This window comes from Rhea pennata, chromosome 3, assembly GCF_028389875.1.
Source record: "Rhea pennata isolate bPtePen1 chromosome 3, bPtePen1.pri, whole genome shotgun sequence".
Classification (NCBI taxonomy): domain Eukaryota; kingdom Metazoa; phylum Chordata; class Aves; order Rheiformes; family Rheidae; genus Rhea; species Rhea pennata.
The window spans coordinates 4,931,686-4,946,757 of record NC_084665.1 but is presented as its reverse complement, the minus strand read 5'-3'; the positions used below and the strand labels follow the sequence as shown (position 1 = coordinate 4,946,757).

Below are 15,072 nucleotides of genomic sequence, written 5' to 3'. Positions count from 1 at the left end.
CTGCTAAACACACACCCCAAGGAGAGACAACCCTTGCACCAAGCAAAAAGCACCAGGAGCCAAAGAACGTGCTCAGTCCAACTTGAGGGTCTGCCGCACGGTGAAGACGACAGTCAAAGGCTCCTTCCCAAGCCACTGCAGGGCTTCAGAAAGGGCTCTGCTGCCACTGGGACAGGACGTCGCAGCCCAGCCTTAGCCAGGCCTCCTCCCTTTCCCTTGTCACAGCTCCTTTGCTCCGGTGCCCCACAAGGACATCACCAGCAAAGAGGTCAGGAGCAGACACTTTGCTGCAGGACGTACACCAAAGTGAAGCACTATTTTGCACCTCTTTTATAACCCAATTGCTACCATTTGAAGTCCAAGTGATTATTTCTCTAGTATAGTGATTATTTCTCCAGTATGACTATACTTTAATAGCTAAGAAGTCAGCCACACAGATCCTACTTTAAGGTATGCAGATGGCAAAGCATTTGGAATAAACAGGACACATGTTCCTCTTCCCCTATTTAACACCCCCTCCCCATTTGAAATCCTTTTGAAAATTTTAGAATAGACTTCAGATGTGCTCCAAATATTCTCCCATTTAATCCTTAACCTTCTGCCTAAGGCAAGATCCCAACCCTACCAATTTCCTCACACTAGTTCGCCTTCCTAATTAAAGTCACCTGAGCAACACGGGTCAGACACACTGATACCACAAAACTTCCTCTAGACCTCACAGCAAAGCGAGTCTGGCCAGATAAAAAACCGAGAAGGAGCTGCAGGGCAGCCCTTTGGGCTCTCTCACCGGGGTTTCTCGTAGGCAAACTGCTAACAAGAAGAAAGGCACTTATCGGAGACGTGCCCTAAACCAGCACTTCCTTTCAGACAAAGGATGCACAGGAGTAAGGAACGGAGGTGGTCAGCCTGACGCTAAGCCAAGCTTTTCAGAATATTTTTGCTCTGCGTTCTTAAAGCATCCTCCTGGTAAAGGAAACAAGACAAGTGTGCTTACAAATGGGTGCAGTTATCTTTTTATTCTCTAATGAAAAATCATTTCTAAATTTCACCTGTTGCAACTCTAATCTCTTGGCTTCCTGATACACAGAATTAAGCAAATTACCGCAGCTAATTTCTTGTGCTGCCAAAATTGAGCTCCTTCCATCCAGGGCAATTTTTGTTCTCTTCTCCTATGTACCTTTTCTGTACGTTCTTTAAAGATTAGCAACTAATAGATAAACACAAAGAAAGCTAACTACTTCTTTCAGCCCCAACCTTCTTCTACTCTCCAAGGCTCCTTTTGGGGCTTGTTTTCATATTAACTCCATTCGCTGCCTTCTGGAGAACTTCCACCTGAAGCAGGAGCTACTGAATACAAAAGTCATCCGTACAAACAAACGGCTGCTTCTCCTGCCAGGTGTGAATACCACCTCTTGCAGTGCAGCTTCCTGTGGGACTTATCATGCCCTTTTACAGCAGCATTTGGAGCCTTTGGCTTTCCCAAAGGTAATGCTGCAAGACATCTTCAGCCACTTTGCTAAGACATCTGCAACTACTCAGTGCTTTTTTCTGATTTCTACCAAATATTTGCCTGTCTCTTCTACGCCTCAGTGATTTCTCCAGGCTTGTAACTGAATACTGGTGGCTGCCTAGGTATGAAATTCAGGTTCTTCAACTACTATCCCTGCCCATTACAGTCACATGCCAGCAGGGAAGAGAGCTGTAAGGCTTTCCTTATCATATTTGTGCTGATTTCTCAACCTACGGCTTATAACCTCTGCCACTAAGCCCAGCAATTTTATCAAAGTGCCCAACAGCCACATGACTACATGGAACATCTTCTAGAGGAAAAGACAGACACGTCGCTAACTCAAACTGATACAGCCCTACTTTTGCATCATATTTTTTTGGAAGTCAAGCTGTTTGGGCTGTCGCTGGTATGCTCAGCCAGAGACACCCTGCGTGCCTGGTTCAGGCTCCCTGGGGGCTGCACGCGATGATCTCCAGAGGTTCCTTGCAACCTCAGCCATTCTGTGATTCTGAGAGAAAGACAGGTTTTGGATCAGCCTTGACAGCTGGATCTGCCTACAGCCAAGATGCTCTCATAAGCTACAGAGGGGTCAGGGGCTGAGGAAAACAATTTGAGATGGCAATTATTTTTGACCGAATAAGAGCAATTGGGTAATTTGCTTTAATGAAAGTGGATGTTTCCACGTTGCAGCAGCTCAGGTGGATCATTCACTAACTTTTCAAGAAAACATGGTGGAGCACGAACTTAAAGGAATTGGCTCGTGACATAAAAAACGTGTTAAAATTTCACTCCTCTCCTCACTACCAGCTGCATTTATCTGTGTCACTCCTGAACAGCCAAGGAGAATACGGCATAAGGTACAGTTCTTCTGTTTTGACGAGCCACTGTCTCTTCACTGTCTCCTATTTAAGCCTCTTAAGTGGGCTTAAATATGTCAAGCAAGAAAAGCTAGTTTCCTTCCCCCTGCCACAGCAAGAAGTGTGATCACCTCTGCTCCCCTGTTAAAAGAAGACCTTGTTCAGCAGAAGGGTTTACCTTTGGCAAGGTAGGCAGAGCTCCACTAACGCAATCCCCTGGCATGCTTTTCTAGATGATCAAAAGTCACAGTGACGCCGCACTCCCCCGAGAGCCCAGGATCCAGTCCTGCCCGACTCCAGCCACGGAGCTCACGTTTCCCGATACGCAACCCACGCTAAGGGACTTAGGACTTACTGGGGGGGGGGGGAAGGGAGGGGAAGCTCGTCAGCTTGGATGTGTCACTAGGCTAGACGGAAGCTGCAAGTTGAATTTTCAAGGCGACACACCACTTCCCTTAATTTTATGGCAAATCTTTTCTGCAGTTTCCATCCGTAAGCCTAGAAAAAGCAATGCTGCTTTCTCTTACGCCAGTGCCGATAAATACTTGGGAGGTATTCAAATCCTTCAGCGAGAGGTCCATATAAGGACCGTGCTTCCTTAGCACAAGAGCTGTTTATTTTCTTTGTGATTTAACTATATGGGAGTGCACCAAGGCTCTCACTAGTTGCAAGCCATCAAATCCCCTAGTTGCAAGCCATCAAATCCCCCTTAGCTACGAAGCAATCAATCTGCAAATCCCACGTGCGCGTCACCGGTGCGGAGGACCAGGGCATTCCCGCATCAGGAGTGAAACAACCTCGCTAAAACCAGCCCTCTTTGCTTCTACTGCAGCAGGCATGTTTCAGAAGAAATGCTAATTAAGTATGTGAAAATATCTGATTCATTCCCATGAATGACGTACTGACTGAATGAAGACTAGATAGCGCAGGTCTCTCACACAGGTAAAAAAGAGCAGCTAAAGGAGCCAGCGGTAGCCTTAGTTCCCCTCATTTTATTGCCTTCTAAAACTTTAAGGCTGCTCTGATTGTTGAGTTTATGGCCTACATACTATGCATCTCGTGCAAACTATTCTTAATTATGCTCTTAAATGGCATACTTCGCTGTTTTAACCCTAACGATTTGTCCTAAGCAGTGTTAAAAGCCTTGGAAGAGCGTATCGGTGTGGATTATCCAGCTGCATGGCCGCGAGCCAGCTCTCTCCATGGCTTCTCAGGTTGTTAGTCCGCCCCACCCAGAGCAAAAACCAGAATGAACTTGGGGAGCAAAGGTAGCGCTGCAAACCACAGGCTGTTTTTATTGGAAGCAAAACAGAATCCTTTAAAAATTATAGCTCGTGGGTGTGTATATACCTATATACACACACATATATATATATATATATACACACATATGCGTGTATGTAAAGTGTGCATGTGTGCACGTGTGTCCAAGTGTTATTCTGGAGGATACCAAGAATTTTCCTACGGAAAGAGTGAATGAATAATAATCTTTGTCATATCCGAATCGTTGTTACGTTACCGATAGCCCATCTTTTAAGAAGTGTTTGTGCATCCAAGAGACCCACTGCATTTACAAGGGGATAAAACTGCTTTTCTCTGGCATTGGTGAACCACACGCAACCGACACCACCCCATGCTCCTCTACGTGAACCCCGTTGCTCACAGGAACCGCACCACAATGAAACCAGGTGGGGAAAAACGCTGGCGTATGCATAGGGAAAGGGAGGAGAGACCACGTAACCGCCCCCAAAGGGCCAGTTATTACCCAAAAGACCAGCTCAGCCCCCAAATGCGAGCCCCCCACCGACCCTTCCCCGCACCGTTTCACACCACCCAGCTCCCGCTGCTCCGTTGTCAACAGCCCCAGAGACCAACGTGGGACTCGTCAGCGCTGCTCCACGGACGAGGCTTGCTAATTAAAGCACAAGGCTCTCCTGGCTATCGGTACTTCCGAGGACTCAAGTGCTGGGCATTAAAAAGCACTCATATCTCTCAAAAAGTTTTTCAACAGGGCACGGTGGCGGCACTCCCTATCAAAGAATTACCGCTCTTGAAAGGCAGAGTCAGTCTTAAGCCAGTAACGTTGCAAAAGGAAGATCACTTCTACCAAATCTATCACCACTTTTCTTCCTTTCTTACTTTGTTTCAAACACAGCAATTATAAATAGCACACCTCAGACATTTTGTAGTTAGAAATCCCAAGAAGCAATCCTGCTTCCCCCAAGTCCCCGACGCTTACTACTTTCCTTTCACTCACCCTTAACACCTAAAACATGTCCCCAAAACCTTCCACAATTCAGTAATACTTTTTATGAGGTAGCAATTCTTCTTTAGCAAGGCAAGTTGATCAAACACAAACTTAGAAACTTTCACACTAAAGCAGCCATCCAGCACGTAAGCATTTTCCTCCCATCTCTGCTTTACAGCTTACAAAGCTAAGAGAGATTATGGTCTCGGACGTAAAGGTAATTGCTCCACACCGAAAATCCAACTTGAAATTTGTTCTCCACCCACTTTCTGCTTTCACAGTTTCCATCCAGGTACCAAAGTAGATCATGAGGTCACAAAAACAACGTGTTAAGTCTCCTCCTTCCCTTCTTCTTCCTGTAATTTTGCCATCATCCTTGATAATTTCACCATCATCACCTATACCTATCACTCTGACTTTATACGTGTTTATTGACGCTGGGCATCAACTAGCAACAAAGCAACGAGGGCTGACCACTCTCCTACAAAACAAACATTTAATGAGTTTTAAAAAGTTGAGCTGTTGTCTTTAATGTGCTTCTACATTCCTAGATTTCATTTTTAAGGATGGAGCGAAAGGACAGCAAGAGGCTACCTATGCAATGATGGCAGAGGAAGGCTACTCAGCTTGACCTTAGCCACAGAGATTGGGCATCTGAACAAAATCTAAACAACCTGGATGAATGCAAATTGAACTTTCCAATTAGCAGGGCATGACTCAGCAGGGCATGACGTATCTTTGGCCAAGGTGGATGCATTTCACAGCGTCACGTGCCTTTCAATCCTGCCCCAGCAACTCCAACAGCTGGAACTGAAGCCATCTGATTTTGCCTGAGTGATTGCTGGAAATTATATTGCAAGAGTTCAATCCTGCAGGCACAAAGCAACTGCCTTTTGATGGAAGCCATGAAGAACCACAGTTCTTGGAGTCTCTTTTCTTGACCGGATGGTCAGTTCTTGAAACCTCCAGTAAGGGTGAAGTATCTCCAGATTATAAACAGCATTTTTCTCTGCGTGACTGCAGCTCACAATTTTGGTAGTGAGAAGAACACTCTGAGTACACCTCATCACAGCAAAATAAAGTCTGATACTTTGATACCGTTCAGATTTCTAGCAGGCTTGAAGTTTCTTCATTAAATATCAGCAAGAGAAAAAGGCATCTGTGACACATTGGCCAAATCCAATATTAAAATGGAACATGTAGGAAACCATGGGAAACCTCTCAAATTTACACAATTTCCAGCACTGACCAAGAGGATGGGGAGAGGAGGCATTTAAGAGTTTGATCCCAGAACATCTTCCCTGCGCTCATCTTTGTCACCCCAAGAATACAAAAACATTGCATCTATAACAGATCTCTGGTGCAGCGAACATGCAGCCTGTATTTTTCAGGTTTTTAAATACAATACTGACAGAACAAAAAAGACATTTTGTGGAAATTTTATTTTCCACCTAGTCAAAATAAACTCAATGTAACCCAAGCTGATCTCAATGTGTTTTGACCCAGTGATGCTGGCAGAGTCCTGCATACGCGTTCTATAGCATTTTACATTAAAATCAGCATTAACCTTACAAACTCATTTTCAGGATACTTCTTCCTCTAAACAAAGTGAGAAAACTTCATTGGTACCTAGCAGATTCCCTCTGAAAAGGGGAATTTTCCTCTTCCAATTCCCCCATTAAATGCCAGGACAATTCTCACCCACAATTAAGCTGCTGGCCCGTAAGCTGATCCCCCATTTCAGATGTTCCTCCTCGTTCTCCAGGAAGCCTTGCAATCCAAATACGCCAAGGTAGTTCAACACTGCTTCCCTTTATGAAGAAATTAAGGCACCAAAGCAGCCGCGCAGACAACTATTGCTTGGCTCACGTGCTGGGGCTGCGCAGGGGCATCACGTCCGCTGTCCTGAGACCTCCTGCAGGCTGAGGGAGAAAACCTTCTGTTTAAACTCCAAGCTGACTTTCTGTGGTGGGAAGAGCTAGGAAATGGTAGCATGAGCAGCTGAGCGACATGTAAGAGAAACCCAAAGCAGCTGTATATCCTGCAGCTATCTAGTTTTACACGATGCTAAACTACACACAGTCGGGAAAACCATTTGCCCCAATAGCTTTGATTTTGAGAGTCCGCAGGCGGGGTTAAAAAAAAAAAAGAGTGGGGGGAAAAAAAAGAAGAAAGGGATTCAACAAGATAACTCCACTCTCAGTCACCACCAGCTCTTCTGCAGCAGCAGCCGAGGGCCAAGAGAAACCAAAACAAGGCATAAATATAAATTGATTGAAGATGTACTGCCATACATCTGTGACAGCTCCCCATTTAGGTGCAGGCAGGACTTGACTAAGACCTGGGGGAAGAGGACTAGGAAAATCGCTTCTAGCTGCCAGCAGCAATTTTTATTTTTCCTTCTTTAATGCCTTCCTGGGTCTAGGGCAGCCCCAAATGCAGAATAAAAACTGGCTGGGTCCTCAGGGTCTAGGCTCCCCCCCTTCCCCAGCCAGTGCCCAACACGGCGAGGTTTGCTTGCAGCCCTGCAGATCACTTGAAGAGCCTGTCGCAAAGCACTTTAGTAAAAAAGATTAATAGCAGTTTTGTTTGTTTGTTTTTCGGAAGGGAAAGGACTTCTCCAAAAAACCCAAGGCACCTGCAACAATCCTGCCACCCACCTCCGCATCTCCCTGAAGTGAAAAGGCAGTGACTAACAAAGGAATCCTTTCACCAAGATGTTTGCTAAACATTTAAGCAGGATTTTATTTAGATTACGAGAAACAGCTCTATCATATTTGCTCAAATGGGATTTCATAATCCCATAAATATTTCAGATCCTTCCAGGAAGCTCGTGGAAAAGCTGCTTTTGTGTGTGTGTGTGTGTGTGTGTGTGTGTGTGTGTGTGTGTGTGTGTGTGTGTTTTAAACAACACTCGCAAAAGCATCGGATTCTGACAGGAGGAGAACTTTCGCAGTGTGTTTTTACCTTTTCTAGGCATGCACAGGCACGGGCTAGCCGAGGCGGCCCGAGCAGCCCTCCTGCCGTCGCGGAGCGCAAGGCGTCCTGCACCGTCCCCGCTCGGCCCCATTCAGAAAAAACACCGCAGCTGCTGGGAGAGGCGTCCGGCGGGCAGCGCAGCACACGTCCGCAAACTTGCGAGGTTGCTTGGGAACCGCCTGCACCACGGCAGTGCAAAAAACATCGTCTTCAGGAGAGGAAAGGGGGAGGGCGCGTTCGCGTTGCTCTGCTCTGCAACAGCCAGGCTGATGCCCGGGATGGGTTTTCTCCATCCCCCCTCCCCGCCCCTCGCTCCTCATGGCCCCCGTGCTGTAAAACCAGCTGTGCGTGGCAGGGGAGGAACGCAGGACCCCAGGGCAACGACTGCAATTCGGCAGGCACGACCCCCCCCCCCCCGGCGTTTCCAGGGGCGCCTGTGCCTGCCCTCCCCTTCGGCACCATTCCCTGCAAGTTCGGACCTGGCCCTTCCCACATACCGCTCAGACTGAACTCAAAACAGAACCGCACGCTTTCATGTCCGTGATGCACGCAGCTACTCCCCTCCCACCCCGAAAATTCTAGCCTCCGGCTCGGTTTGCACTTAATTTTCGTTGGCAAAGCAAAGGCGGCAAAAAGCTGCGCGCTGAGGGCAACCGAGAAGTCCTCTCGCCAACAGCGCTTACCTCATCGGGAGCCGCAGCCGCCCCGCCGCGGCTTGCAGCTAGCGTCGCCCTTCCTTCTGCACGAGGCTTGCCACAGAGCCGCCCCGACAAAGCCGAGCCCCCAAACAAACCCACGAGCAGCGATCTCAGAAAGCAGACTTGCAAGCCTGCCGCAGGGCAAGCGGCGAGCCCTTGATGGAGATAGCTCAGCTCCATGGATTTTAAGGGATTTCCCAAGAAATCAGCTTACTGCGCAAACAGTGCTGAATTAAAACAAAATTCTCGTAACAGTAGATAGATTAGTTTACCAGCAGTGGCTGCACTGAAGCATCTATGTAATGTTGAAACTGGGCTAGATGTAGAGCGTTAGAAATCCACAGCTAAAGTTGTTACAAAAATACTTGCAGATACTGTTTTGAAAAAAACCTGCATATAATTGTTTAATGGATCAATTATGTAATAAATCATTATAGTTGTCCACAGCAGTATGTCTTGGAAACTTTTAAGAAATAGCAAGACAAAAGGTATCAGTTTAATGTGATAATGCATTTGAATGATTCATCCTACAGCACATTAAATATGCACACAGGACAGACAAAAGTTGTCACTCAAGTCCTAGGATTTTTATGTAAGGATACAAAATACTAACAAATTATAAGAAAAGCTAATTTATATTATATAAGAAAAGCTAATTTATATTATCATTTATGGTAAAGAGAAAGGAAATTCTTATTGCTTGACAGATGGTATTTGTTATATATTGCATGCAAGATATGCAAAAAGTGCATAAAGGCATATCCAGCCAAACAGGTAGTTACATGAGATCTGCATCCTGAATTGATTTAAAAAAACAAAAAATAAAACCTCTCCACACAGCACAACCAGATTTAATCTGTATATTTTTTCTAATATATGCTGATGTGAAACACTTTATTATAGTCATCCTGTGTAAGCTAATGAAGGATAGTACTTGGCAAAAATCAGAACTAAAGCTAGCGAGCACAGCAGCTCCATTCCAGCTTTACAGCAAGTTTTATTCCCTCTCCTGATTCGGCAAAATGGGACTAGAGGTTTGATACTGCTCGCCAAGAACTTCAGGGGAGCATCCTGGAGGACTCCACGCGGCTGCCGCCCAAGCCGTCGCCAGCCCCGCGCGGCCGCCCCGGGCTCCTCAGCCAGCTGCGCTCTGCCATCGCTCCCACCCATCCTTCTGCTGCTCAGATGAAGAGTCGCAGGTCCCATCGCAGCCACAGGACAGCGCGAGCGAAAAGGACGCACCTCAGGCTTCTCGGCCGCTACGGAAGCAACACCGGCTACTCCGGATCGTGAAAATAATGTGTATTAAGTGCACATGCACACACACACCGCTCCTGAAAAATTCAGTGTTTACAAAGCAAAGCTAAAGAAACCAAAAGAAGGAACAGAAGAACCTCCCCCAAATCTTGTCTGCCCTAAGCAATTTGCTTATTTTTTAATTTCTGCTCCAGTTTGATGAGTGCAGAACACAACGGTATTTATCCCCCAGTAAACATCTTTGGCCACACAGCTGATACGACTCCAAAGACCGAAAGGTGACGGTATTTTGCAAGGGCAGAAAGAAGTTCTGTAATTCAACTTAAGCTGAATCTGTTTCATAAAAGCAGGAGGGGGGAATAAGCGCGATAACTAGGCTCTAAATTGCAAGCGTTTTCATCTTTTGCCAGGTAAATGTGTTGCATATCAAAAGCAGCACGCCTATTCAGTTGGCCGTCCACCTCCTTCAACCCCCCCACGCTCCCAGATACACGCGGATGGACTGCAGCCGAGGGGCAGCGTTTCCCAGGCACCACCTATTTCCCGTGCAACGCTTAAGAAAGGGTGCACATTACAGCCACGTCTTTTTTTTTTGGGGGGGGGGGTGGGGGGGAAGAAGCAAAGAAAACAGCCCCACGAAGCCCTACCAGAAAGCCTGTGCTCTGCAGAAGCCATCCATGTTCACTGAGAAATTACACGCCGATCTCGAAAAGATTTGGCGGGGTTGTGGAGGCAGATGGGGGGAGGTGGGGGAGAGAAAAAGAAGAAAAAGGAATAGAAGATGAAATCACGTACACCAAAAGAGCACACGTACCTGCTGGGGGATGCCATTTCCTCTACATTTTGTCCTCAGATTGCTCTGCCTCACCATCATTGCCACTACAAGCCCGCCGATAAAATGGATCGTCTTTTGCTGACCTGAGTACCAGCTGGCTGCTGAAAAGTGGCTTCCCCCCATGGATGATTCAGTCTCCTTGACGGATATACTGCATTGTACGGGATGACTCATCCCCCAGTTATTCTGCATATTACAGGCCTGGCGGATCATTACTCATTTTCAACATCCTCCTCCGAACACAGGCACACGAAGTGACCCAAGATCCCTGCTTCCCCGCCCCGCTTACAGGCTTAAAATAATAATAATAATAATAATAATAATAATAATAATAATAATAATAATAATAATAATAATAATAACAACAACAACAACAACAATAACAATAATAATAATAACAAGGACTGCCATGAACTCGTAATGCAGCTGTTTAACAAATGGCTCCCCAAGAAACCACACTGCTGCAGCTCCGGGGAGTCGCACCAAACCCCCCGTTATATCGCTGCAAAAATCCCAGGGAGCTCCTCACCGAAAAACTGGAATGAGCACAGGGTCGGGGCACGGGCACGCTCAGGGCATCCCCCTGAAGCCGCTGTCCGGATGGACACTATTCCTGGAGTTTTTAGGTCATAAAACATCAGCCTGTACACGCACGGCGAGGTACGTACGTACGTACACACATACGGCAACGGCACACGCGACCCGCGCCGCCCTCGGAGCACTGATACCCCGAGGGCCTCGTGCCCCCGCTTCACTTCACGCAGCAGGTCTCCAGCAGTTATCCACTACTCAAAAGATCTGCCCAGCCACTCCGACTAACCATTTACCCCCTCGGCTCCTCCTCCCCACGCTACACGATCTTCCCCGAATTCCCCCCGCGCCGCCAAAGCGAAAACGTCGCCTACGAGCTGCCTCAGCAGGAACAGCAAGAAGGCAGTTGTGACACTGCGACCCTGAAAACACTACTCTAAAAATACTTGCCCAATTGCTGAACTGATTTACACTGATGATTAAACCAGAAGGGGGAAGAAAGCCAAGTTAGGTGTTTATAGGCTTAGCTACTTCTGGTTTCTCAAATCCAAACCACTTTAATGACATTTGGGGGCAAAAGTCACTTTTTCTCAGGATGGGGAAGAGCGGCCGAAGTCGCACTGCGCAGGAGCTGCCTTTCGGAACAGGATGTCGAGGAGGAAGGAGACGCAATTTTACAGACACAACATCTCCAAATCACGTACGTTCTTGAAAACATCAAATTCGAACCGCTGGAACGCCGACCTTGGAGCCAGCGAGGGCTGAACTCCGCTCCGCTGCGCGGGCAACGGACTTCACGAGGGGCAAACACGAACGCCGAGAACACGACGAGAAACCAGGGAACGAGTCCGGAGGGAAGCGGCGCTCGCGTCATTCTCCATCGCAGCATCCTGCAAGCTGCGTGACGAGATGTAGCGGGAGGGACCTACCTACGGCTTGGTCGTGTTTTGTAACAGGGATGGAATCCAGCTAGAGTCCGAGGCCAGCAGACGCATTTTAAGTTTGTTATGGGGGGATCGAGTGACAGCTGTGTTTACCCTCCTTCAAGTTCAATACACAACATAAAAACGCCTTTAATTTAATGGGAAACTGGTACGATGCTGTGATGGAAAATTGTGATCACTAGACAACTCACTAGCTGGTCAGTGTACCTTGATATCCAAGTAGTTAATAAAACATATATATAATATGCATATTTTTAAAAATATATAGCCCCAGTTCACAGCCAGGCCTGCCAGTATGTACAGGACACAGCTTGCCACCTTGCCGTCCTCTTTAAGCTCTGCAGCAGCACTGCTTTCACTGTCAGATGCTCATCCAGGGAACACAAGCTCTGTCCTCTGCTGCCTCTAGCAAGAAGGTAGCAAACAAGTCCAAAGCACGTCAGTCAGAAAAGTTAAATAAAGACACTTAGCCCATTTTGCTGCATGTCACATTTCTACAGTTTTTTCTCCTGAAGGAAGATGAAATTAAGCTCCTAGGACAGGACAACCATCTTCGAATCAACCGTGTCCTAGTCACATCTTGAAAACCCAGCTTGAGCATTTGCATCTCTCTAAAGCTCACCCGTTTTCTCACCTTCCCACTACTCCATGGACCAGTCCATTAAGAGACACTATGTTGTACAGAGCTCAAGATCTAGTCTGTGGGTAGGGCACAGGTGGCTCAGGACAGAGCTTCAAGGTGGCTCATGGAAACTGGTATCAGTGCTGTCTGTCACATCGGAGACATCAAGGAGGGGCAGCACCGAAAAGGCATCATGCAGCAAAGCCCACAGGCTATTTTATAGTGCTCCCGCTGCTGCACGGTAACTCTGCTCACATGGGCGGCTTAAGCCATGACTTAGATTTTTGGAAAGTTGCTTGTTTTTCTGGTGCACCAGGATCAGGGGAAGCTAAAGAGAAAAGCTTGTCTGCACATGCAAAAAACACAGCACAAAAAGAAGCTGTTGGAAATGTTACCAAGCGCTTGGTCCATGCGGGAAACAGCTGAAGTAGCTCGTGCCCTGGCTTTCTGTCCGTAGCGAGAGGTTAGCGCGTGAGCCTAACGCGCATCCACCAAAAAGCACAACTACTCGATTCACTTCAAGTCCAACTTCCAAGCGCCTTCTCCAAAAGGAAGCCGCTAGCAGGTCACGGGATATTTGTAAGCATCAACTGAATCCCTGGCCGGGTTCTCATTTTGTCAGATGTTCTTCTGCCTCTGCTAGCTCGGCACTACGCAAAATATCCTCCAACACTTTTGAGCACTTCCTGCGAGTGACCGCGCTACTACAGGAACATTTTCCGCAGCTTCAGGTGGGATGCAGACTGCCGCAGGGCTTTGCTATTCGAAGTGCACTTTGCAACCAGAGAGCCAACCCGGTGGTGTATCTACTGCCCACCGGCCAGCTGCAAGGAAAGAGCTGAGACCGGGCGCTGAGCAAGAGGAGCCGGTTTCCACCGGCGCTACGCGAGCAATTACCGTCAGAAGAACGAGAGCCCACCGCCCCCTTCGTGATAGTCATTTCAAACAGCTGAACTTCAACAGCACAATGCGAACACGACCTGCAGGACCAAGGCCAGACAGCTCGGGAACCACGCGGAAAAGATGTGACGGCACACAATCCCAGCACAGCCGGGGTCCAGGGGTCCGCGGTCCCAGGCCTGCACGCGGCTCGGTGAAACTCCTAACGCCGCGTCTCCCGGGAGCACCACGCGAGCTCCACTAACGCTACCGCAGCTGCAGGCATCAGCACTCGCTGTAGCAGTACTGCTGGAGCTGAAGCACAGCGGCAAACGTTGCTTATTGCGCCTTCCAAGGGGCGAAGGTGGCTGCTTTCCTGTTTGATTTAGATGGGGGGGAAAAAAATAAATAAAGAAAAAAAGGACTTTATAAACACGGTCTGCCTAGCGTTTCTGTCTAGCGTTTCAGAGATGCTGGTTCTGTTCCCACCATCCTCGTTGCTCACAAAGTTTTCCTGATTCCAGCCACATTCCAGTGTAGAGATGAGAGCACAGCAAAAACGGCAGAAAGGGTTAAAAAAAAAAAAAAAAGAAAAGAAAAGAAAAGCTGATCCTCAGGAATGATTCCAGCCATTTTAGTGACGTGCTTGGGGCTGCTGGAAAACTCAGCAGTGGGCACTCAGAGGAGGACGGAAACCCTCCTTTTTCCCTACAGCTGCCCCGTTTTCCCTCTCTTCCACCACCAACGAGGAGCAAGGCTCGACTGCGTGGCACCCCGGGCAAACTGTGCAAACCCAGACATCTGTCTATGTATTAGTTTAGAAAGGCCAACTCAATGTGACTGACAACTAGTAACAAACATCTTTCTTTTCTGGGCTGTTTTAAAGTGTAGGCCTTTGACAGACAAGTGGCTTTTACAGCTGAATGAACCTCTGTACATATGGATGACAGCAAAAGCCAATCCCAGCCTGGATGGCTATTGCCAAGGATGCAGCAAGGCTCCTGGTGGAGGCCATGTGGATTTAATTTTCCTGCAGCCAGATCAAAGGCAAGGCGCTGAGCGCGCCTTACTAGCTTCCAAATAAACATCCACTAACACAAGGGACGCTACCCAAATGACATACGCCAAGGCCCTCGGCACCAAAAAAGCCTTGTGTGCTTTTCTCCTAATTATACACTTCTTCTGCACTTCCTAATTGGTATACGGGCAAACAGCTGTAATACAGGAAATCTAAAAACGTACTTTGCACTTGTGTAATGCGGACTCTGCCATTACGCCGGGGCAGATGGTGAATTCTGATTTTCTCCTCAGCTGTTGGTAAAAGACCTTTCTCCTTCCTTATTTTTTTTTTTTTTACACTTAAATACTCAGTGCAAACAATATTTAGTTCAACGCCTCTCATGCTCTGGTGCGGGCACCTCTCCGACTGGCGGTAGCGCTCAGCAGCCCGGTTGATGGCTTCTTTGGAGCTCATGGCCCGCCCAAGCCGAGATCAGTCACAAGGACGGATGGACTCATAGATCTAATGCCGCCAGGAAGACAGGAGGAAGAACGATTGCCTGTAACGTGACTTGACTTGGTTACTCCTGAATCAAACTTCTGCTTAATTTTAGCTTCAATTTAGCCAGTCTCGTCTAACAGGTGCTTTATTCTCGTTTATCCCATAATGGAAGATCTCAAGTAATGCAGGATCCACAATGTTCCTAAGAAAA

General features: G+C 47.4%; 1 protein-coding gene across 3 annotated transcripts in view; it reads right to left on the bottom strand.

The window, feature by feature from the left end:
- Window positions 1-15,072, bottom strand: part of SPRED2 (sprouty related EVH1 domain containing 2) — a 57,201-nt gene that overhangs the window by 22,307 nt on the left and 19,822 nt on the right. The window contains exons 1-2 of one of the 3 annotated variants that reach the window (XM_062571417.1): window positions 10,364-11,209; window positions 6,317-6,537 (exon numbers count right to left, since the gene is read on the bottom strand). The exons of 1 other annotated variant lie outside the window; for it this stretch is intronic. In XM_062571417.1, the coding sequence (XP_062427401.1) occupies window positions 6,317-6,354 (38 nt within the window). In that variant the 5' untranslated portion in view covers window positions 6,355-6,537; window positions 10,364-11,209. Of the gene's footprint in view, window positions 1-6,316; window positions 6,538-10,363; window positions 11,210-15,072 lie in introns of those variants that run through there. One more of the 3 variants, XM_062571418.1, reaches the window with a different exon arrangement.